At 45.6% G+C, this 24,711-nt stretch overlaps 2 protein-coding genes across 4 annotated transcripts; both read left to right on the forward strand.

The window, feature by feature from the left end:
• The first annotated feature begins 2,197 nt into the window (after positions 1 to 2,197).
• Positions 2,198 to 8,149, forward strand: gmppb (GDP-mannose pyrophosphorylase B). Its single transcript, XM_018725262.2, has 10 exons — positions 2,198 to 2,407; positions 3,007 to 3,144; positions 3,475 to 3,555; positions 3,765 to 3,813; positions 4,078 to 4,220; positions 4,323 to 4,481; positions 4,946 to 5,024; positions 5,184 to 5,311; positions 6,013 to 6,195; positions 6,959 to 8,149. The coding sequence occupies exons 2-10, from the start codon at positions 3,016 to 3,018 to the stop codon at positions 7,088 to 7,090; spliced, it is 1,083 nt and encodes a 360-aa protein (XP_018580778.1). The 5' UTR covers positions 2,198 to 2,407; positions 3,007 to 3,015; the 3' UTR covers positions 7,091 to 8,149.
• A 1,026-nt stretch (positions 8,150 to 9,175) lies between these two features.
• On the forward strand, positions 9,176 to 22,145 carry lmcd1 (LIM and cysteine-rich domains 1). 3 transcript variants are annotated; one of them, XM_029247664.1, is made up of 6 exons: positions 9,176 to 9,362; positions 12,106 to 12,194; positions 12,955 to 13,210; positions 15,329 to 15,667; positions 19,358 to 19,573; positions 19,986 to 22,145. In XM_029247664.1, exons 1-6 carry the CDS (start codon positions 9,336 to 9,338, stop codon positions 20,115 to 20,117), a joined length of 1,059 nt encoding a protein of 352 aa, XP_029103497.1. In that variant the 5' UTR covers positions 9,176 to 9,335; the 3' UTR covers positions 20,118 to 22,145. The 3 variants fall into 3 exon arrangements, with proteins under 3 accessions (XP_029103497.1, XP_029103499.1, XP_029103498.1); XM_029247666.1 differs by lacking the exon at positions 12,106 to 12,194 and having other exon boundaries at positions 9,319 to 9,362; XM_029247665.1 differs by lacking the exons at positions 9,176 to 9,362; positions 12,106 to 12,194; positions 12,955 to 13,210 and adding an exon at positions 14,568 to 14,797.
• Positions 22,146 to 24,711: the final 2,566 nt, after the last annotated feature.

A 24,711-nucleotide genomic window follows, 5' to 3' on the forward strand; every position in this document is an offset into this window, starting at 1 on the left:
CTACTTGGCCTGCTCCTGCTTTTCCATCGTTCCACCACTGCTGTAAAGGGAATTGTTTTTAGGATTGCTGGGATAGGATGTTGTCGTCTGTCAAAATAATTTTGCACTGTAGCCTGAGCTACTTAAGATGCTCGAATAATTGTTTGAGTGGCAGTATTTGATGACTACAGCAACTTTACTATTATATATTTACAAGCACATGTACCAACTCTGATGTGGTGAGAAAGGGTAATGAAAGCTTTCAACACTGTATACACTGCCTTTTTATTTTCGAGTAAAAATTACAGTAACCTTTGGAGAAAATGCGGCACTACTAGTTACTTTAGTATTCCTGCATAAAAGGCCGAGCCTCTTGTGACGTCATCATAAATATGTAGTGTTGTAAAACAAATGTGTTGTTTTTTTTCTGCAGTAAATATTGTGCGCACGTGGAAAATGCTGCCCTTCAGTATCTCTGAGTTGTTGACAGCAGCAGGTAGTCCAGTCGCTCTCCTACTTGAGTTGTTCACTTTCTCAGGTCTCTCTTGTTACTGTGTTAAACGGTGTGATGGACTTCTGTATCACCGGCTATATTCAAAGGCTAGTTATTGTTTTCAACACCTTTCCTTGTAGGCAAAGAGCTTCCCAAGTCCAGTCATTTCAGCAAAAATGTGTGTTAATTTTAAATCTTCTGCAATTGAGGGAAAAAAAAAGATGCCATTGTTTACCAGTGAGAAAACCATGACTGTTCTCAGCAGAATAAAACTTTACTCAGCTTGAATTGCTCTAAGGACCAATTTGAACTGAAGGGGAGGAATGAAAGTATATTTTAAAATTGTCATTTTGAGGACTTTTATGCTTTACTCTCTTCCACAGTTAATATCTATGTGAGCCCATGTGAAAATGATTATTTTAGAAAAGCAATGGCCTTCAGTATTGAAATATTAATTAAATGCAGTTCTATTAGTTTGCAGTACAATGAGCCCTGTGATCGGCTTAAGAAGGGAATCCAAAATCTGTAAATAGGGTTTGGATTTAAATATAAGCTCCTCTGTGGTGGATGTTGTATGTTAATCTTTCCATAGATGTGAGAAATTTGTAACTTGAGTGTAACTATTACCCAAAAAGTATCATTTTCTTTATGTTGTTGCATGGATGGATATTTTTTTAAAAGAATTATGACACCTTTGACAACTTTGAATGTGAATATAAAAATGTTTCTTTAAAAAGCGTTGTCTTGTTTTTATTCACGCTATTTTCGTTTTTTTAGAATTGAAATGTTGTTTTACCTCATCATGTTCTTAAGTAGCCGCTCCGAGTGATTGTAAGACTAGATTTTAAAGGAAATACGAGATTTTCCGCACATCTGATTTCTTGCTTTAATATTTAGATGCGGAATATCGTTTTATTACGGTTATAACTTTACGTAATCAGAGATGCATTTTTGTCATTTGTGGTCAAGAAACTCTCCTGATACGTGAAATCGCCGAACTGGAGCCGCCCCTCGCCAGCGCTTTGAAAAAGTGACGATTACGGGCAGATGATCTATAAGCGGCTTCTGATTGGTCCACCGATACTACACGTTGTTACGATACTACATGTTGTGTTAAAGGACTGACGGGCCGCTGACTCGAGGATCCTTTTTTTTGTATAATGTATCGCTGAGTGATGATCCGCAGTGATAGGACCGTTCCATTTGACAGGAGATTCCAGCTACTTCCGCGCCACGTTGTTAAAACCTGATTGGTTAGGGTGAGTGGGCGTGGCCAAACAAGGATATGAAACGTAACATTGCAAAAGATTAGTTTTAACTGGAGAAATATAACTGTATTTGCTGTTTCCGGGGAATTATATTTGCTTTTGAAATTTTAACTGATTCCATCGTCCCATGTATATTTTACGTGCCTAATTATTCTGTCTGTAAGTTGACTTTTGCGCCTCAGCGTCTCATAATCAGTTTGCTGACGTTTGGGGATGGCTCGAGTCAGAATGTAACGTATTACTCTTTCATAAAAATACTACTTAACGTTTCGCTTATAAGAAAGTTTGTTTTGTTTCTATTTATGAAAATGTATATGATGATTAAGTCAAATAAAATGTTTGTTTCTGCATTTCGATTTAGTGTCGAATACAAACTCCCCTCGCATATGGGTTGGTACGTTCGAACGGCCTTCGAACTCGGGAGACCCGAGCGTCACTGCCGAACGGAATTGTGGTCCCGGAGTGCGGAGGAAGTGTCAGTCATTCAAAAAACAAGCGAGTTCGGTGTCAACTAGATGTAGATTTCGGTGCTACAAACCTGCGTTTGTTTCTATAAAAATTTCCATGTTCGTTTGAATATCACCGCTGACTTACTGTCAGCTGGATGCTCGTGTCTAGACGGGTTTTAATCACTCGGCGAATGTAAGCGAAGTGAAGTGAGAGAGTGGTGAGTCAGAGAAAAACTCACTCTCTGTGCCGAGCAGCTCCTGCTGACTGCTCTCTCGTCGGACATTTATTTTTATTGATTGATTTAGACACTCTCTCTGTCATGCCCACCGAAAGAACCCAGCTAGAAATTGTTGCTCTTAGTCTTAGTTTTTATATTCTCGCTCCACAATCGCTAGCCTGGTTCGTCGTAAGATGACGCTTCAGTAACAGGCTGAGTGAGGGTGTCTCACTAGTCAGACTAGTCTAGTCTGACTGTCGCCGGGGCCAGATGAGTTACTACTATATCTGAAAATTACTCTTTTTGTCTGTGTGTAGTTCAGTTGACAGTGTGACATTCATATCATTGCCGCTTTTCAGACCGAAAAATCCGTTACGTTTGCTTCCAGGACAGTTAAAATAGTAGTTTTTGCCATTTTTTTCCCCCCCTCACAACGTTAACTTGTAGTGAATACTGAACCCATGAACGTTAGCGAAAGGTGTAAGGATGACTTGTCATGTATATTTACCACAGGGTTTGATCATGTCATGTTCACCTCAGGGTAAATGTCTTGTTCCATCAGCTAATTTGTGTCAACCCCCCCCACTTTTTCTCATCAGGACCACATTATGAAGGCGCTGATCCTGGTCGGGGGCTACGGCACGAGGCTTCGGCCGCTCACTCTGAGTGTGCCCAAGCCCCTGGTGGAGTTCTGCAACAAGCCCATCCTCTTGCACCAGGTTGAAGCCCTGGTCAAGGTCGGACCGCGTTTGCGTTCGGGAGACACTGCTTTGTCATTGGCACAGATCTTTACAACAGATAAATTCCTTTTGTACAGAAATGGGGGGGTGAACATTTCTAGCCAAGGACGAGAAACACCGCGATGGTCACCGTCATCATTATGATATAAATAGCACTCGGACGCAGTTGCTCTTTCTAACTCTGAACTCTTGTCACTTCCTTTCTGACAATATGCGGCTTAGCTGTTAATTGCGCAACAATAACATATGAATCTAGACTTGGATTTTCTTACTGTCTTTTTGTGAATGTGGAAAATAGCACTTTAAAATATCTTTCTGGTTGGTTAGGCTGGAGTCAACCATGTAATCCTGGCTGTGAGCTACATGTCTGACCTACTGGAGCGAGAGATGCGAGCCCAGGAGCACAGGGTATGTGGCGCTTGAGTTTTATAACGGGTAGCAGCCGGAAAACAGCGGAACGGTTACTGTGCTCTGGAATTCCAGTCAATACCGTTTTTAATCCACCTGTTAAATTTCGGAATTTTTTTTTTAAAGTAAGAAGTGAAATGGAGTGAATTTGTTATTCTCGTCATTGAATGTGCTGCAGTTCTCATGTCTGCTGTCCCCCTGTCTTTCAGCTTGGAATAAAGATTTCCTTGTCCCATGAGAAAGAACCCTTGGGAACAGGTAATTTCTCCACGCAGTATTTGTGCGAAAGCTTTGTACCACACATTACTGCTAAACCCGGCTTACTCGCTGCAGTTACTGCAGTCTTTTCCAGCTCTTAGTAATATTCATAACCATAAATAATTTTTGGTCATCTAATGCTTTTACTTAAAGTGTCAGTTTTATCCATTTGTACAGCAGAATATTTTGTTGGCCATGTTTTGTACATTCTAAAAGGTGTAAAAGTAGCTGTCTACATTGCTCACCATGTATATTTCTTCTCAGCGGGGCCCCTTGCCTTGGCCAGGGAGCTGCTGACAGACAACACGGACCCCTTCTTTGTGCTTAACAGCGACGTCATCTGCGACTTCCCCTTCGAAGACATGCTCAAGTTCCACAAGCACCATGGAAAAGAAGGCACTATTGTGGTGAGTGCGATGGAGAGAGGGCCCGAGTGGCACTAATGCCGCTGTGCATTCATCTGTGGAGGAATGATCAGTGAGCTTTGCTGTATTTAACTTTATACATAGGTAACCAAGGTGGAGGAGCCCTCCAAGTACGGTGTGGTTGTTTATGAGGCCGAGAGCGGCTGCATCCACCGCTTTGTAGAGAAACCACAGGTGTTTGTGTCTAACAAGATCAACGCGGGGATGTACATCTTCAGCCCTTCCATGCTGGATAGGATACAGGTCAGTGACCACTAGGTGGCACCCTTGGCACTCAGAGGTGATGTCAGCAGCAAAAAAAAAGTGCAAGACTGAACTTTAGCTATTGCGTATGCCACTGCTAACCTGTTTGCTGAGAGAGAACCTGTTTTTCCATGACATTCGATCCCATTCAAAAGCATTGCCTCTCCCAAATTGTACAGTGTAAAGGTGTATTGAAAATGGTGGAAGCCCATCTCCCAGATTAAGTCCTCAGTAGTCCCTGATTCTGCATACTTAGTAGTAACTCATCTGGCCCCGGCGACAGTCAGACTAGACTAGTCTGACTAGTGAGACACCCTCACTCAGCCTGTTACTGAAGCGTCATCTTACGACGAACCAGGCTAGCGATTGTGGAGCGAGAATATAAAAACTAAGACTAAGAGCAACAATTTCTAGCTGGGTTCTTTCGGTGGGCATGACAGAGTTATCCCCTTTTCTTCTCTCAGCTGAGGCCTACTTCCATTGAGAAGGAGATTTTCCCAAACATGGCCCAGGAAGGGCATCTGTATGCTATGGAGCTCCAGGGTAATGGAATTCTACATACCTTGCTCAGAAGTTATTTTGTAACTTCTTTTTAAATTAGTTGAGATAAACAAGTAATTATGTATTTTTCTACACCAGATGTATTCTCCTTGTGAGTGGAGGTATTGAAAGTTGTGTTGTTCTGTGTTTGGTTGTTGCTAGGGTTCTGGATGGACATTGGCCAGCCTAAGGACTTCCTAACAGGAATGTGCATGTACCTGCAGTCTGTGAGGCAACACAGTCCAGAGAAACTGCGCACAGGACCTGGTTTCTTGGGCAATGTCCTGGTGGTGAGTGGCAGAGAAAAAGGTTGTTTGTGGTCAAGTGGGAAAACTAGCCAGTTGGTACTCCAGAAAATTTACCCACACAGTCTGCAGTATTGGTTCTTTCTGGTAGAGCTGCAGTATTTAAAAGATAATATTGCCTGAAAGTAATTACTTGCCTGGTACTTACAAATTACTGGCCAAAACTTGACACCTCACAGACAGAACTGAATGCAGTTTTTTTTCTGTTTCTTATTTCCAGTCTGGCTTTGAATCTGCTAGAAACTGAAAGCCATTATTATACAGACCAAACTAGGGGATCAAGCCTGCTGTTTCCTGTTCAGTGGCTAGAGACCACCTTTGAGGAGTGGTGCTATACAAAAATAAGCAGCATTGAATATTTTCACTAGGTGGCCATCTGACAGCTAATATTTTAGGCTTTTTTTTTTTTGTGAAAACGGTACAAATTTATATTGAACTCTCAATAATTCAGTTAAAATAGCTGCTAGAAAATGCAGTACTTTCATAAATATTGTACTGCTTAGCAGACAAACAGTTGGTGGAAATTACAGAAGAGAAGCTGCTGTTATAGTTTTGAGTTAAATGTCTTACCACATTTTTTTTTCTGCAAATGTAAGTCTGTAAAATAATCACCTGCTGTAAAATGTTAACATAGTGGGGATGTACCTGTAGATCATACCGTGGTTATATAATGTTGCCTCCTGCAGGACCCTACAGCTCAGATTGGGGAGAACTGCACCATCGGACCCAATGTGACGTTGGGGGCTGGGGTGGTGCTGGAGGATGGTGTGCGGATCAAGCGATGCACTGTTCTGAAGGGGGCCCGTGTGCGCTCCCACTCCTGGCTGGAGTCCTGCATCGTGGGCTGGAGTTCCTCTGTGGGCCAGTGGGTGAGCAAGTGCTAATATGGGTCTAAAGCATGGGTCTTGCAATGCTGAGTTAACATCGACTCACTTTAATGCAATGAAAAATTCCTAATCTCACACTGCTGGAAGACAAACGTAAAACTGACTCTTTTTATTTTAATAAAGTTAACTTTAAAAAAAAAAAACCTTTTTAAAGAGTAAGCAAAATATAACAGAAGCAGATGCATAAATTCGCTGGCTGTCATTCCCCTGGCCTGTTTCATCCAGAACTTTGCTTGAACGGTGAGGTCACAGTTAATAAAATAGCATCATATAGTCTCACCTGTCCCAACTGGCTGCTCTGAATGCATACACGCCTACTGTCCCACATTGGCTTTTTGACTGCTCATTTTTCAGCCACAGGGCATAGCACTGCTCAAATTTACTGCCCTGTGATCTTTGGTCCTCAGAGACAATGCTTGCCTTGTCTTGTTCTTTTCTGAAAGGGTGTAAAGTATATATGTATTTATGTATCTTTTTATTGTATAGAAATGCAGAGTCACAAAAAACAATGAAGTCATGCTACTGTAGTCAAAAAGCATAAGCAAAGCTAGTACTGAGAAATATCATTTTTTTGTCATTTCACTCTTACTGTGTGTTGCTTTATGCCACTTTTTATATCACTTCTGATAGGTCCTTTTTTGTTTTGTAGCTGTCTGTCCTCTTTGCTTCTGTTCCATACGTGGCGAAACAAACAGAGTGACACGACAGTGACGTGTCTGTTGTTATGTCTGTGTGCGTCCCCCAGGTGCGAATGGAGAATGTGACTGTTCTCGGAGAAGACGTGATCGTGCACGATGAGCTGTACCTCAACGGGGCCAATGTGCTGCCTCATAAGTCCATCACAGACTCTGTGCCTGAGCCACGGATCATCATGTAGGCTGGAGTCCCGTCCTCAGGCGTGTCGGCTGGCTGTGGGTGGAGGGTGAAAGGGGCTTGGTGCCGGAAGGCCCAGGGCAGACACTCGGCTCAGTGCCTGCCAGCAGCAGTGGAGGCTCGCCAAACAGATGACGGAAGAGAGATTTAGAACTTGGACCGTACAAGATTCACTATGCATAACCGATAATAGCTGGCAGTTGTCATACAGAGTGTGGGAGTGAAGATTGTTTGCATATATATATGTCTGTGTGCCTGTTGGTGAGAGCGCAAGGATGTCCTGAATGTATAGTGTGCTGGCTCATGAGCTTGCTAGAGTTTGGAGATGGGATGTGGGAATGTTAGGGGGATTAGACCTTACTTAAAAAATTGGAGGTGTTCGGTTTGTGTGCACACAAGAGCATGTAGGAGTGGTTGGATGTAACCACAGTACATCAGCAGTGACAGAATTGCATACTCCTGTGGCAGCGGGTTAAACTTGTTTGAAGAAATATTTATATTTTTGTGAATACTCATGAGGCATGCGAGGAAAGGACTGCAAGGTTATGGTTGTTTCAATGCAAACAATGCCTTACGTTGGTTGTATCTGGTCTTACTATTGCATCTCTGTTGTCATTAGCCAACAACCATTGTGCCCTGTGTCAGTATGAACATGAACAACGAAATGACTTCCCGTCATGTCAAAGATTCTATTTAACCATGATTCAACAGCCTTAACTTTATGTAGATGAAGTTGAGCTTGTAAATCAATGCTGTTCCTAAGCCTCCAAAGTTTAAAGAAACATCACAACCCATTCGCTTCAAATTGAGGCTTGTTATTTTTAAGACTGTTTAGAACTTTTAAAATATGGTAATTAGTTTTGGTGGTTTTGCTCTGTGACAAATCACAACTGTATTGTCCTGACAGTATAATGGGGGAACTAATGAAGGAATAAAGGGCAGCACCTAGCGTAGAGATTAGAGCCTTTGCTTTTTCATCAAAGAACACAGGTTCAGATCCCACCCACAACAGTTCTAGGTCTCAGCCAGGTACTTACCCTAAATTTCTCAAGTAAATATTGCCAAGATGTACAAATGAATAGATAACTGTAAATAGGTTAGTATTCCACCTTAAATTGCAGATTGCTCTGAAGGAAAGTATCAACTAAACAAACAATGTGGAAGCACACCCTACAGAAGGTAAAAGGGTGTAAGAAGTGGCTATCCCTCACTCTGTCCCCACTGACATGTCATTCCACTTAAGGTGGTCAGTGAGCATCCAACTCAAGACCTATTGTAATGAAGTCATTTTCACTCTTATTGTGATTGTTGATCCCCCCCTGCACTATCTTCTGTTTTAATCTTGTTGAAATTCTGATCATAAATATTTTGGTTATTTGAATGAAGTGTTTCTCATCCTCCGTATTGCTATATTCCAGTTTGGAGTATGAAATGACTGCCTTGTATTAAAAGAACACGACTGCTGTCCCGGAACACTGAATTCTTCTGTGAGCTCTCAAGGAGGAGACATCCCTGGCTCTGACCAACATCTCAGTGCTTCACGTTAATGTGGTTAAAATTGGGGCAGTAGGCAGTGTCCTGGTTAGACTTACACATTTCCAGTCAGAAGGTTGTAGGTTCAAAACCCATTCCTGCTGTTCTACACTTCATCATGCTACTGATAACAGTAGTAAGAATGTGTACCTAGCTCTAGAAAGGTGTTCATCCCTGTAATGTTATCTACCCGTGTCACTCCCCTTGAACAAAGGTGACAGGTAAATATAAAGCCTCCGATGGATGATGATGGTGGTGGTGAAACAGACGACGATACATAAAAAGGGAAAGGATGGTGGTGTATGGAGGAAAGTGTGGGTAGCGCGGTGCTCACAAATAGTTAGTGTGAGTTGATAAACGGTAGAAAAATGTGAGAAGTGGGGCTTGGTTGGTGTCCTTTTTTTCCTTAAAAAGACAAAGGTGGAAAGCGCTCCAGAGGTGGGACACGTCCTCCCCACGTGTGAGAATGGAAGTGACACAGCGCGTGTCGGAGGAGCGCGGAGGGAATCCCAATCCCCCCCCCGCCCCCTTTCCCCACCCGCGTTTAAATGCTCTTCGCGGCGGGAGCGCGGGACAGAGCGCGCGGCAGCCTTGCTGGAGGACGAGTCGCAATCGCCATCCACACAACACCACACACACACACACCTGCCTACCTGCGACGTCACTCAGGACGAAACCCACACGGAGCGGTGAGCTTGTGAGCCTTGGCTGCGAAGATGGAGCTCAGCGCTGGAGTTGAGAAGGTGAGTGAGTCTGAACACTGAACACAGCACCTATATATAATATATATCCATATATCCATATATATATAACACACTGCACTGTGGTGTCCCGCTCCGGTCAGTCAGTGGACGCCGGCAACGGGTTGCATTCGCCTCTTTTACCTTGTTTCACCTCTTGTGAGCTCCGTTTTGTACTGGTGAAAGTATAGAGACGGGGTTGTTGCTCCAAGAAGTGCCTCATAACAACGCGAAGTTTGTCCGCTGGGTGTGTGTGTGTGTGTGTGTGTGTGTGTGTGCGTGTGTTTCTTTCCTTGTCTTCAGGAAGCCTGTCCATTTGGACTCTGTCTGTCTTCGCAAAAGACGACTTTCACTTGTGACTTGAGCGCTTGGACACAAAAGCTCCTCTGACAATTTCCGCTGTTCTTTTTGACCTTTCAAAGGGGAGCATAGGGTCCTTTCTGCTGTTTCCAGTGGTTTTTTTTTGGTGAGAGGAAAAAAAAAAATGAAACCCATTTTTTGTTAGACCTCCAAGCTGAGTGCGGCACCTCTTTTCGAGAGATGAGACGGTGGGTGTCCCCATCCTGTCCCGGACAGAGAGGACGGTTCACGGTGAAGGATGGAGACGGTGTGGACCGAAGGAGAAGGAACTCGCCTGACCTTGTCTGCCACAGCCCGCACATCTCCAGGGTTTAACGCTGTTCACACGTTAGTCGCACAAGACCGGGGTACCGGGACACAAGAATGTGACCCCACCGCGGCCCCAGTTCCAGCCCAGTTTAAGTCGCTTGCTATGGGGTAGCAGCACAGTTATAGCACAGTTCCAACGTGGTTAAAGCACTGTTACGCCAGGGTAGCGGCACAGTGGCGGCACAGCTCTTCCCGTGCCACGCCACACACCCACTTGGAAGGCCCATTAAAATAGTTTCCTATATTTCGGCAACACCCGCTGCTTTTCAAACCGAGAGCAGGATTTTTAAAAAGTCCTCGCTGGCTTCAAGGATGATCTTTTTGGAAGCGGCAAAAAGTCCCGCTCTCTTAGAACTCGTGCCAGGCTTTTTTGTCGAGATTTGTCCTTTCGACCTGTCCTTTCACGATGAATCGCCCACTGTTGGGTGAATGACGCTGCTTTAAAACCTTATGTTTCGTCTTCCTTTTTTTTTTTTTTTTTTTTTTTTTAGAAGTCTTCTGAATAACACCTTTGTTTTCAAGCCAACGTTTAAAAAGCAGCGATTGTGCTTTTTGCTGCAGCAGGTTTTACTGAAATTACTCGGCATGAAAATAACAATGTCCTTCACCTGTCTCTCATGAGAATGGACAAAGAGATGAGATTTCTGCACATGTTACCCCCAACTGTGTCCTCTAGTATCCACCTATACCGGGTAACAAATACAACAAGTATGGAAGTGTATTACTTCTCCTCAATGATTGCTGCCCCCCCCATGATATGGGCATTTGCCATTAATCAGCTTAGCGTGAACACAGAACATTACAGCTGAATGCTTCATGCAACTGAGAATCTGTTGACTGAGGACTGCTGATTGAGACTCTTCCTTATACTTTTATTTATAGATGACAAACAGCCCCCGTGCGCGTGCGTCTATTAGTTCCACTTGCGCTGCTCACGCCTCTCTCTTACATACCGGCACCTTCGACGTGAGTGACCGCTTAGGCAAAGAAGTGATGTTCTGACCGCAGCCCCGGGGACCTGTGCTGCACCTCTCTGGCAGGATTACGCAGGGATTTGGTGCCATGGCTGCTCCTTGTTGTGTTTTGCGTGCGTTCTGTTTATGAGGCTATTTATTCTCCCTCACCTTCGCCACCGGCTTTAACGGGCAGGCTGTGCGTCGCAAGTGTCGCCTGCTTCGGCTTCGGCTTCACCTCTTTCGTCGTCGCTCCGCTCTTCCTCCTCGCTTGTCTAGGTGAAGCGAAGCAGACGGGCCGATTCGAGTGGACGCGCGTCCCCGAGGGCTGCCCCGTGTCCGTCCGTCCGTCCGTCCGTCAGTCCCTCTCGGCTCTCCTCGATGCCGTTTAAGCGCAGCGTTTTTACTAGCGGGTGAGGGGTGCACCTCCTTTGCAATGTGCTTTCTTTTCGCTGCCAAAAAAGCCTCCCCAGGCCTCCTTGAGTAGAGAGGAAAAAAAAAAAAACCTGGCGAAGCTCCCACGTCCAAATAAACAGCCCGAAGAAGACTTGGATTTGTAAGCGTGCTCCTCGCTCGAGCGTTCATTCATGGGTTCTCTTAGTCAGGCTCGAGGAAAACTTTCAGTGCGCGTTGCGCTCAAGGCCTTGCAAATACTTATGAGTTACTTGCGGAGAAGGTGACGGCTCCTGTACATCGCGGGAGGTCATCGGTTTAAATCACCAGGAGCGTATCTATGTCTATGAGCGTTTTGCCCTGCTGATATTTCGGAGTCAGCCCGTTTCGGGATTGTGAGAACGATGTGCGGTAGTGAATCGTAGCGCGGCACGGTCGCGTCACCGAAAGGAGAAGGAACTTCTTCCCCCTGGACGAAAGAGGTGACGTCCTCCTCGCCCCAAAGCGTTGCGCTCATCGGTGTCTGACCGTGTCGTGTGTGTCACCGTCTCTGTTTATGTGTCACTGTTTACGTCTGACTCCCGGGGTGCGTGACGGGGCTCGGCGTGTGTTTCTCTGACTCCCCAGCTCCGGTCGTCCTGCCCCAGGCCAGGGGCGGTTAAGGTTCTCCGGCTGCTTCCTCGACCCTGTCCCTATTTCCCTGCCTATCCTATCGGTTCTTTTCCCCGCAGATGTCAGTGGGGCAGCCGCCAGCAGGAAGGGGTGCGGCCTGTCTGACATGTAAAGGGATCTGCTCTGGATTCCAGCCACATTCCTGGAGGTAATTTATTCTCTATGCAAAAAAAGTAAAGGAATAAGTCGACTCCTTCCTCTTTCACCTCATTTTCCCTCGATAGCTCTGGAATTTGTGGCTCGGTTCAACCCACCTCTGCACATCCCCTGCTCCTGTCACCGTCTTTGTGCACGTTATATCTTTCGAGTCCCGTTAGCGTTATCCGTAAATTAACGTCAGGCCAGGGAAGGTAATTTAACCCGTATTTTAGAGTCATGGTGCGACGTGTCATACGGCAACTCGTCTGGAAAAACAACGGCGAAGCCAGCTGTCCTGCGGGGAGCTGAGTTTGATAGCACACAAACTGTTAAGCAGGTGTGGAGCGTGACGTGCCTCTTAAATAAAGGGCGCAGTGACGCTCTCGCGTACCGTGATCCCGTAGCGACTCTGTTGCTGTGGTATACTTTTGGAAAGCCGTTCACTTTGTAGAAAAGCTGCTTTTCCGGAATAATATTCTAGTATCCATACCAGCAAGTTAAACGCATCATGTACAAGTGTGTTTCTGTGGTACGATCAAGACTGCGGTGTTGTTGCCTGATGGGCATGTGATGACCCCGATTCAATGGCCATTTGACTTGAGTGTTTGCTCAGATGTGTTTAATAGATTTATTTGATGTGCTTGATTTCGTTTGTTAACTTTGAGTTATGTAAAGATGGATTCCACGGAAACGTGAAAGTCCAAGACTCGCTCATGTATTGTATATAATGTATGTATGTAATGTGTGGGTGCTGTGCTGTACTCAACCAGGAAAGCCTGCACCCAGTGCCTCTGCAGCCAGGAGGACCACGCCCCAAGTTCTGACAGCGAGGATGACCGCAAAATGGGCCGCCTGCTGGCTGACTCGCGTTATGCCCACCTGACCGCCAAGGTGAAGGGTGGTGACGGGCTGCGTGTCTACAAGCGCAACCGTATGATCATCACCAACCCGGTCGTGTCCCGCAAGGACCCCACCTTCAACACCATCACCTATGACTGGGCACCACCTGGACTCACCCAGAAGCTGGTGAGGCTGAACGGAGGGCAGGGGGGCAGGGGGGAGGTAAGAAAGGTGCGAGATGGTGTGCAAGAGTCATAGAGATGCAAGCAGAAGAACGAGCTCCATAGTTTATGCACTCGCAGTAAGTCGAAGAGTTTATGGCTTACCCAAGTGAGACTTTAAAAACCTGAAGCATTCATAAATGTTCAACATGGGATGTTTGACTGTTGCCTTGGAGCTAACAAACATGTTAAAGAAAAGTTTTGACCTTTGGTCTATTCGGTTGGAAGATCAGGCCCGGAATGTGTTGTGTGGGCGGCTAGTTCCACTGTAAGAGGAGACTAATGTTTGTAATGTGTGACCTTTGTTGTGTCACAATGGTTGTCCTATTCTTGCCCAGTACTGTAGTCCAGCTGGACTCGGGCCATGGCTTAGAGTGTGGTTCAGTCTATAACTGGAGCTCCTGTTCTCAAGGACCTGCACGTAGAGCTGCGTGATGAGAACTCCCACTATGGCAGAGTCAGAGGGACACGCATTATAGTACATTTTAATAAAGCTGCAACCTCACAAGCAAATATTTTCTGCAGCAGACCCTGGCAGACATAGATGAAATTTTTTAATGGCATCTGTTCGGCATAATAGCAGAATTTTTGATGGGTTTCGCCGTAATGCGTCAGTGGCCTGATGGATGCATCTCTCGTAGTTCAGCATTCCCCGAACCCTGTTAGGACAACAGGGGCTGTGCATCACCAGCCCTAATCTCCACTGCTATGTGCGCTCATTCCACATTATCTGGATTTTTCTCCTTTGCTGGCGTGTAAATGTTTGGGGTTTAGAAAAGGCCTGTCCAGTGGAGCATATGTGGAGATCATAAGAACATACGCAACAGTGATTGGTTTACCAATAATTCCCTCCATATTTTTTATTTTTTTTTTTTTTGTTATTAAAATAATCAATGACTAAATTCTAACCTTACTGCCTGAAGTCACAACCCAAAATCTTGGTTGGGTTTTCCGAATTTCCGCAGTTTGACGTGGTTCTTGTGTTCCGCTGTAAATTTCACGTTAAATAAATATGTGAAAAATATATCATTAGGTAACGCGACAGAATAGCAATTTGAAATATCCCCCCCCCCCCCACTACTTTTGTAAGCGTGTTGTGGTCTTTGTACAAAAAAACCTTTCCTCGTCTTAGTTCTGCATCAGCTCACCTTTCTTAGCAGCGTTGCTGTGTCTGCCATCATCGAAAGCCTTAATCTGAAGCACGTCGACAGGGGTCCGTTTCTGGGAGTCCTGGAACTGCCTCTGGAACATCAGCCCTGCCAAGGAGTGTTTTTTTTTTTTTTGTCACATAATGGCTATTAAGTGAGTTTATTTTATGGCAGCGCAGTTGAATGCAGTCATGCACATGCCCTTAACAATGAGGCAGTGTTGCCTGGCCTTTCCGCCAGGCCTTCGGCATGAATGGATGGCCTGTGTGTTTCTTCTTCTCCTTTTTTCTTTCCTTATACCTCTGTATTTGTGGCCGCGCAGTCACTTGCGAAAGTACTTTGTCAGCCGAAGCGTATCGAGGCGCCGTTCGGAAGCCGTTCGGAAGCCATACGTGAAGCCAAAGGTCTGTCCCCGATTGCTTTTGATCTGTGTTTAAATGTAGCGTAGATGTCCTCTTGTGCTCCGTGCCTTCTGCGCAGTTTAGTTGCTGTATTTAGATAGATTTGTTGCCTCTATATCGTTTGAAGGCAATTTTATGTATACCACCCTACTCTCTGATGGACTGGCATCCCATCCAGGGTGTTACCCTACTTAGCATCGTGACGTGTTTCTGGACCACTGTCGCCCTCACTTGGACAAGCATTTGAGGAAAGTGAATCGGTGAGAGTATCTTTCAAACGCTCAACAATTTAGATTTTAAAAAACCTTCTGGCATTGCAAACGGATAGTTTGAAGTCATTCTCTGTTGCAGAATAACCGTAAGAGGTTATTTTTGCTGCAGGAAATATTCACAAATATTCATGCTTTAGAGGATTTTTTATTTTTTTTTGCAGGACACCTGTTTTGGGGATGAATTACAGAACAGTGTCATTGTGTGTGTGTGTGTGTGTGTGTGTGTGTGTGTGTGTGTGTGTGTGTGTGTGTGTCTTATTAGGCCATCCTGTACATGGAGCTGCTCCCAGAAGAGAGGCGACCCATGAGCGGCACTGACGGAGCGCTGTACCGACGCAAGCAGCTGATGAGGCAGCTCCCCATCTACGATCAGGACCCCGCGCAGTGTCACGGTCTGTCTGACCCTGAGGCCCAGGCCATGGCGCTCTTTGTCAAGAGCTACAAGGAGGAGGCACTTGGCGTGGGGGAAGTGGCGCTGCCCGGGGAGCGGGGGGCACCCAGGGATGACGCCACCAAGCAAAAGAATGGGAAAAGTGCTCCAGACCATCAGGGTCCCCCAACCAATGGGGTGCTGGGAGACGGCGGAAAGAAGAGCGAATACGTAAGTAGCTGCAGATGCACTGTCCTGCCCCATATGTGTTACATTCCTTCATCTAGCTGATTCATTTCTCCTAAATGACTTACAATGTTAAGCTACTTACAATTATTGACCCGTTTATACAGCTGGGTCATTTTTTACTGGAGCAACTGGCGACTAAGTACCTCACTCGAGGGTATTGCAGCTGGAGATGAGACTCGAACCTGTGGGTCCAAAGGGAGAATCTCTAACCACTGTGCTACCCGCTGCCCCGGCAGCTGTCACTTCTTAACCAAAAATCCAAAACGAAGACTCCTTTTCAGTCAATAGGGCACCACGTAGTTCAAAAGACTGGAGTTCTGGAAGGACTCTTGATGTTGTACCTTCAAGGGTTGTACTTAAACGGTGCTGTTATGTTAACGGTATGTTTACAATTTTAAGTCCTGCTAAGTAATAAGGCGATGCAGGACTACTGGCTAAATGAATAACTTCAAATGTACACTTGTGGTCTCTAGGATAGAATGCTGTGGGCAAGGAGTTGAGTATTGAATTCTTGTACGCGTCTGCGGTTCTCCAGTCTGCTAGCCAAGATCTGATTGTCCTCGGTCACCAGCTAACCTCAAAATGCTCCATCCCCGCCAGCAACCAGCCCTTGTCCGCATCCCCGCTCCCAGAAAACTGCATTCTTGCACCCACCCCTCCATTGTACCATTTGTATCAGCATTCTTATCGTCCGACAAGGGAAAAAGTCAGGAATTTGACCATGGGCCAGACACATCCTGCTGCATGGCGTTGTGGTTTAAGGAAACCACTAACCAGGGTTTCCTCTGGTCCTTTTAAGTTAGTTGAAGGCCTGCAGAATTCCCCGTCTGGAAGTATATAGATAAGGAATAAAATGAGCAGAAATTGTATTCCTTCTGCCTCAAGGGCAACTACTCCACATGCTGCTCCTGAACCCTTGGTGACTCTTGAAAACTTCAAAAGGTGGGATCTGCGGAGGACCTCTGTGGAGCAGCGTACGGGCAGGGCCTGCTGGGTTTCGGGCTGCAGAAGTTTGAGGTGGTGTGTGGATGTGTGTATGTGGCCCGTCACCTCTAGATCTGTTGCGAAATCTCACTTAGCTCGACATACTCACAGATGTGACTGAACTCAAAGCGGTCGCCCATCTGTGACCTTTAAACCTCTCATTTAGCTTATCAGGGCTAAAGAATAACATCTGGGGATGCATCTTGTACTGCGTTTAAAGTGGAACTTGGGGAGGATGGCAGCGGGAGGTTCCGTTGAAAGGGCTCTGTAATGCATTGTGTTCCGAACCCAGCTACCAACTAATGCACTAAGCAGTTAAAGGGAATTGTGCAGTAAAAGGCTACTTTTCTCTTCAAGGAGGAGGATGGAAAACGATGCAGTGATTTTTTTTTTTAAAATTTTTTTTTATTTTTTAAATTCACCCTCACAGAAGCCTCTTTCTCAGAGCTAATACCACACTTCACCCCTGTGCTGTTTGTAAGCTCACCTGAAAGCATGTGTGAGTTGTATGTGATATCCTACTCGCTGTCGCTCACGCCGCGAGTGTCTTTACGCACTTGTAGGTGCCTGGGGGTATAATGTACTGATAAAAGAGGGGAATTTATGAGCAGGTCCGAAATAGAGCAAGCGCTCAGCTTCTTTGTTCGAAACGTTTATTGCCCTGTAAAATACAAAAGCAGGAGGAGCTGGGTATCAGGCACGCAGGCAGACCTGTTGACCGCTCCAAAAGGTCTGGGTCTCCGTGCAGTCCCCGCTGAAACTACGGTTACTAGGCAGCTGGCAGGTATTCGGGTTTGCTTTAAGAGTCCCGTCTCATTCGTGGCATCGTTGCAGAGTGGTGCTAAAAGCCAGTCGAACTGCAGTCTGCAAAAAGAGGAAAAAATGGAACAGAAAATCGAAGTACCAGTTATGTGGTTCACCTTACATTTATTTATTTAGCAGATGCTTTTCGCCAAAGCGACTTCCAGTGAACTCGATGTAGTGTTACGAGCTCACGCACCTTATTCACCAAGGTGACTTTGGTAGATACGCTACTTACGCTGGGTCACTCATCCATACATCAGTGGAAGACACACACTCTCTCTGTCACTCACATACTATGGGGGAGCCTGAGCAACATGTCTTTGGACTGTGGAAGGAAACCAGAGCACCCGCAGGAAACCCACGCAGACAACGTGCAGGCTCCACGCAGACTGAGCGGGGATCGAACCCGTATCCTCCCGCACCACCCAGGCTCTGTGGGACAGCAGCACTACTTGCTGTGCCCTGTGCTGCCCACACCTCTGCTGTGTTCAGCTTCACCACTGTCAGGTGACTCCACTATCCCCCCCCCCCAGTGTCATGTGACCTATTGGTCTTTCTCAGGCTCACAGGGGTCTAATATCTCAGATGTCCTCGCTATCCTATGGACAGGCCACTGAGTTTGTAACATGTCTCACGAAATATGAAAAGGGCTCTTCTCTAATGAGGTAGTGGGGGATGATCTCGTAGTAAAATATATCTTTAATCGGATTGCGTTTTTGGCTTTCATCCTCAACGCTTTAAAAACTCTTGTATTTATTCTAATAGTAGGGGTTGAGGGGCGCTTCATAATTACTACCCTATGTAGGATGGTGTATGGGGGGAGGTAGCTTTTGCAGATGATGTGCTCCACATGGGGAGCGCACCTGAAGGCCGCTTTATCGAGCCTTCTCTCTCCGAGGCTCAGGGCTTCCATGCGCATTGTGATGATTGGATTTCAGAAAGGATATGTGTGGTTTGTGCCGTTTCATTTCGGAGCTCCTTACGTCGGAGATTTTCCCCAGATGGTGCACCGTGAGCCGACGAGAAGCACGGGGGCCGATCCACTGCGTTTGGAGCTGCTCTGCCGTGCTCCCCTTCCGCTTCATCCCATCTTCAAGTTTCCACAGACGTTTGGTTCTAAGTAGAGAGGAGGGGGAAGAAGGAGAAAATAATTAAAGCTCGAGGAACATCTGCATTTCATTGCTTCCATCATAAGAGGAATGCATACTTTGAGGCTTGTGTACTCTTTCTGTGCCGATGTGGGTTTAATTATTTCTTTCGAGAAGCTATGATCAGGAAGTGCTCAGTATACATTATTGCATCCCGTATTTGTGTGACGGTTGCTTTAATCCAAGGCAACACTTGCGTCGTGCAGTTTTGCATTTGCCTTTTCTAAACAGCCGGAGGTTTACTCAAGGTGTTCACCAGGACTGCGAGTTTGCTTCAAGTTGCCGTCCCTCGTTCCACGTTAAGGCCATTCCCTGCTGGGATTTGAACTGTAAATCCTTTGTCGCTGTTTCATTAACTGAAGCAACTCAAGCCCCTCTTCCAGTGCCGTCGGTGGTTGTGGTGGTTTGCTGTTTTTTTTTTTTTTTTTTTTTATGGTCTTGTATTAAGTTGACGCCTTTGTCCAAATGAAACCGAAAATGCTGGATACGCTACACGAACCTACTTATAACTACGTACAGCTGAGCAATTTAACACACGCTCACACATTCACGCCCTTTGGGACTGCAGGAGGAAACAAGAGAAAAGCAGAAGGAACACACAGGAACTTGTTGCACGTTGACCGGATTTGAACCCTGTCAGAATATATAAGGCACTAATGTAACCCCCTGTGATGCAGTGCCACCAGTTTTGGCTGCGGTGCCAATAGCGTGAAACGTCATCTTGTGCTCCCCCCAGCGCTGCGACCGGTGCGGAGAACCGGCGGCCGCCGACAGCCCCGTCGTGTATGCGGAGAGGGCGGGCCGCGACCGGCTGTGGCATCCCACCTGCTTTGTGTGTGCGGAGTGCGGCGAGGCCCTGGTGGACCTGGTCTACTTCTGGAAGGATGACGCCCTGCTGTGTGGCCGTCACTACTGCCAACGCAGAAGACCTCGCTGTCTCGGCTGCGACGAGGTTGGCGACTTTTGATAACGAAGATGGACTGTACTCTCTGCCCTTCAGGAGATTGGTAGCATCCCATATGGAGCTTTTAGAGGTCCTCCACCATGTTGATTTCAATTTTGAAAATACATTGTTTAATTTTCTTCTAACTGAAAAGGAATATTTTTACTTATTCAAATGGAATATTTTTTTTTTTCCTCTACCATTTGGATAGATTAATCAGCTTGAATGCAACTGCAACCCATAGCAGCAAAAGATGAACATTTTTGTAAGGTTTTTGCATTCTCTGTAAGCTTTGCCCCAATTAGCCACAGTCTGATTATTGTACCTGTGTATTTTGCGTGTAAACCATGACTAGTATGTGAAATGGGCTCTATGCAACTGCACCATGCGTCTCATATTATTGGGGCTCTTTGTCTTGCAGCTGATCTTTTCAGAGGGCTACAAGCAGGGGCCAGATGGCCAGGCTTGGCACAAGGATCACTTCTGTTGCTGGGTGTGCGGCCAGCCCATCGGCGCCCGGTGCTCCTGCAGCCAGCGGTCCAGGCCGCTGTAGACCTCCCACCCCGTCCCTTGAGGCCGACGCAAGCAAGCCTTCCAAGCAAGACTCGGAGTTCTCTTTTGGGATTCGCTGATGGCGGAGACGGTGTGGAGTAGCGGACAGAATTTAGAGTAGTCGGAACTGGTAGTGATTGGCAGCTGTGGCAAGTACTGGCTTTACTACTAGCAAGCAGTGTAGCAGTTGTAGATGGGAGCAGTTGTTTCATTCACCAGCATTTGTTCATTTTAAGTAACTTGCATAAAGGAAGGCAGTATGGTGCACTACTTGTATAAGTCTCATTCTTCTATTTGTTTCTTTCATCCTTGTCTGTCCCGTTCAGACGTTTTGCTCGTTACAAAGAATAATTGTTTTATCAGTTGTTATTAACGGAGAGCACTGGATTCTAACATTACAAGACAAACACAAAGGGCTCGGCACATAAATCTATGATATAATACGCTTACTGGTTTGTCCTGGACGAGTATCAGAGAGAGCGCGATCAGCAGGGTGCGTTCTTACAGACGATCCACAAGGACTTGATTTTTAGAAACTTGTCGATTTGAGAGCTGCATCCCATCTCATCCCCTACTTGACATACAGTGACTCAATGGAAAACAATGTGTTGTCCCCATCCCATTGAATTATGCATGTTTTCACTTGTGTACATTGTAATTCAAGGCCCATCCTTGCAATCCCAGAGGGATGCACTGGTGCCAAGCCCAAAGCTCAGCAAACAGACATTACACAGAGAGCCAAGGAGGGATGAAGAGGGGAAAAAAATACACTGAAAGACAGATGTTTTGACCTGGAGAGGCTGAATGGAATATAAGCCCACCTTGTGTGTTTTTTTATTTTTTATTTTTAAATGGAAAACCATTTGACCTTGACGTATGTTTAATCGAAAAGACACTTTTGAGCGTGCCGAGTTTGCTTGCACTGGGACCTCGGTGGTGCGGTGCAGTGCAGTGGGAAGAGGCCGAAAGCTCCTAAAGGAAAGTCACGTTCGTGGGAGTTTGCAGGCAGTTTTATGAAATTGCTCTGATATGGGTCCATGCTGAAGGTTTCATGCTTGTAAATGTTTGCCGGTGTCGTGAGGGAAGTGTCCTCGGGTGGCTGCCGGCCGAGTCTCGGCCAGCTGTTGCGAGAGAAAAAAAAACTGTGGTCACCAGTGACGCATCTTCCATTTTAATTACTGGAGGAATCCCTGTATTTATGGCAAACCAGGGAATACAGTATAAATATAGTCATTAAACTTAATTTTAACCACAATCTGTACAGCCTGTACCACCAATATGAAATAGGAATCCTGACAATTTAGTAATATATTGTTTGCAGGGAGGCATGTTTGCTCAGAAATTGGAAACCCTTTATCTGGTTATTGCCCCAGTTCTGCCATTGTTCATATTTCCTGCATTATTGCTTTGTACTCAAGCCTAAACGTGGATGAAAAAATTATTCAAGTGTTTGTTTCGGAGAACTTTTCAGCAGTTTGTGGGAAGTTCCATCATCCAATTTTCTGGCTCAGCGTGGTCTTGGAAAAATAGTTAAATTTAAAATTGCTTACAAAATTAACTAGTTAAACTGGAATTAGTGGGCAGACGGCTAGCTCCCGCTTTTGTTAAATTGTTGTGTTGTGTCCATTATCGAATAAAGTTCCTTTTTATGGGGAGGTTTGCGATTATGTCATGGGCTTTTTACTGCCATCGAGGTATACTTTTGAGTCTATTTTGGGGCATTTTTATAATATTTTACAGATCTTCTTTCCCATTTAAAGAAGGAATGTCTTGTGTGTTTTCAAGTGTTAATTTTTTTTGTGGATGTATGTCAAGAAGGCTTGAGTTGAGAACGCTTCATGTGTAAAGCAAGAGTGCTATATTGTGTTGTTTGTTTTAAAACAGCGTTTGGTTGTGCAGCCTAGTGTTTCATATTGTTGATTTGACACCCTCTGCCTTTTTAATCTAGGAGGATACGTAATTATCCGGTTATTATAATACTGTTAGTTGTAACTTTATTACATTTAACGATTTCCTAAGCAATGTGCATCACCGCATTAAAGATAATATGCAAAAACATTTGACTTCATGCTTTTCAGTTCCTAACATTTTCTTATATATTTGATATTTGATATATATATATATGAAGGTTGAAGTATACATATCTGCATGATCTCAAGAGATGAGCAGTTTTCATCTTAATAACCACTGTCTTGTATCAGGGTGGAGGATGACGTTTTACTTAAATGGTTTGCGTCAAGCTAAATTAAGTTTGACCCCTAGTTTTAATTTGCAGACCTTTCAGACATTCACGTTTTCTTGGGAACCCATTTGTTCCGATCACGGTTTCGCGGCTTAGGGATGTTACGAGGAGACGATCGAAATCCAAGAAACTTTTGAGCTTCTCCGGTCTGATGACATCACCGCAAGCCTGGAGTTGTACGAGCCAGCGCGCCTCGGGCAGCAGGGTCAGCCAGGTCGTTTCCTGTTTCTTAATTGTTTTTAATAAGATAAACAGTGTAGCAAGGAACCTTTCTGCCAGACCTTGATCCTGCCAACCTGCCTCAGCATGTTAATGTCTCTGACTTAACGCCCCACAGACCTCTAAGCCTGCTTCCATCTCCTAATGTGTCCAACGCTCTCAGTGTGTGGGATTCGCTTTGGAAGAAGCGTGTTTCCAGGAGGCGTCGAAATCTTTCGTCGTTCTTGGCAGCCGCACATAAGCCGTCGCATCCTAAATGAAGGAAAAGGAAGACGGTAGATGGACTTTGGGCAGTTTGTAAAATCTTTGAAAGCACCTTGTACCATCTTACACTAGACGGACACAAAAGAAGCACACACTTTATTCAAGGTGACTAACAATGCTATCCATATGACGCTGAACTCCCTGTGGTCATCCACCCGTACACGCAACGCGGGCAATTTAGAGCCCCGCTCTTCCTGAAAGCGGCTGTGGGTGCAATCGGTAGCACGCGGAGGCAACCCACGTCAACATGGAGAGAACGTGCAAGCTCCACCTAGACTGAGCTGGATTCAAACAGTCTCCGAACAGAGTGCAGGAGCTACGAGGGACCAGCGCCACCCGCCCTGCTCCACTATCTTCCTCACCTGCTACTGTCCACTGACAGCATCTTTCCCCCCATGCTCAATCTAGTATATAGTTCCCACTCCAGCACAGAGTCAAACATCCTATTTCTTTCTTTTCCCTTTTTTCTGCACTCTGTGTCACCGTGTGAGAGGAGCGCTCTATAAAAATAATGGAATGGAATTGAATTGAATTGAATGAAACTCGCTGCAATAACCTGGGCTGAGAGACTACGCCTGTTAACTCGGTGCAGTGAAACTGCTCGCGGGGAGAGAGACAAAGAGCAGCTGCTTCTCGTGTTTTTTTTTCCTGTTTTATTATGCTCGCCAGTGGTCCCACATCACTCAAACCTCAGAGTTGGCTTCCAACATACGGCCAATGGGCCTTCAGAAGACGCCTAAATAGGATGCACATGTTTAGAGGTGCTTATTTCATACACATACATATGTTCTGATCGTGTGTGGTTGAAGTGTGGCAGAACTTTGGATGGAGATCTGCAAGCAAGGTTTTCTTTTATGGTTTGCAGTTTATCCGAGGGTGGCCCTCCGCCAAGAGCTCGCAAAGGGATCCTCCCTAGATCGCTCACATCCTCATCGATGTTGGGAAACGGTCTGACGTCATTAAGTCATTATCTCTGATAAAGGGTTTCGACGAAGGCCTACTGTACACTTATTAGGGACTTAAACACCATAATATGCTCCGTTGAATTTGTTTACCATAAGCTGTCAGCCAAGTTTAATGATATGGTAGTGTGGTAACGGGGTATAATTATGAAACATAACAGCTTCAGATTGTGAGAGAAGGCAAGAAATGCAGTACAATACAGGAGAAGTGAGGTGAAGTGGTGAATGTTTCATTATGGCTCTACTCCTGCAGTTTGGCTATTATAAACGCAACAAATTATATATTTCCTTTCTTTGTGTTTGTTGTGTATTATGTGGAGGTGTGGTGGCGCAGTGGGCTGGACCGGGTCCTGCTCTCCGGTGGGTCTGGGGTTCGAGTCCTGCTTGGGGTGCCTTGCAATGGACTGGAGTCCCGTCCTGGGTGTGTCCCTTCCCTCTCCGGCCTTACGCCCTGTGTTGCCGGGTAGGCTCTGGTTCCCCTCGACCCCGTATGGGACAAGCGGTTCAGAAAGTGTGTGTGTGTGTGTATTATGTGAAAATTCACATCAGTAGGGATTCACTTTGGCCAAGTACTAAAAGCAGACAAGAGAAAAGTCTGGGACTTCTGTTCGTCTTCTCATTTGCCAGGGTGCGTTATTTCCGTGCGCAAATTGTGTTTTCTGTGAGATGTACGTTGCTTTGGAGAAAAGCATCTGCTAAATGAACAAATGTAAAGGTAGTCGTGTCATCCGCAGGCTATTTGCACACCAACTGAATGTATTTTCAATTTATTTTTATGAAGCGCTCTTCTCAACAACGGGGTGCCAGAATCGGCCGCCGCTGCCACTCTATTGTTAAGCAACGTCTTTGAGCGGCAAGAAAGTCACCGCTAACTGGTTATACAGTGTAAAACTGTGCAGGTCTTCAGG

This window comes from Scleropages formosus, chromosome 22, assembly GCF_900964775.1.
Source record: "Scleropages formosus chromosome 22, fSclFor1.1, whole genome shotgun sequence".
NCBI lineage: Eukaryota > Metazoa > Chordata > Actinopteri > Osteoglossiformes > Osteoglossidae > Scleropages > Scleropages formosus.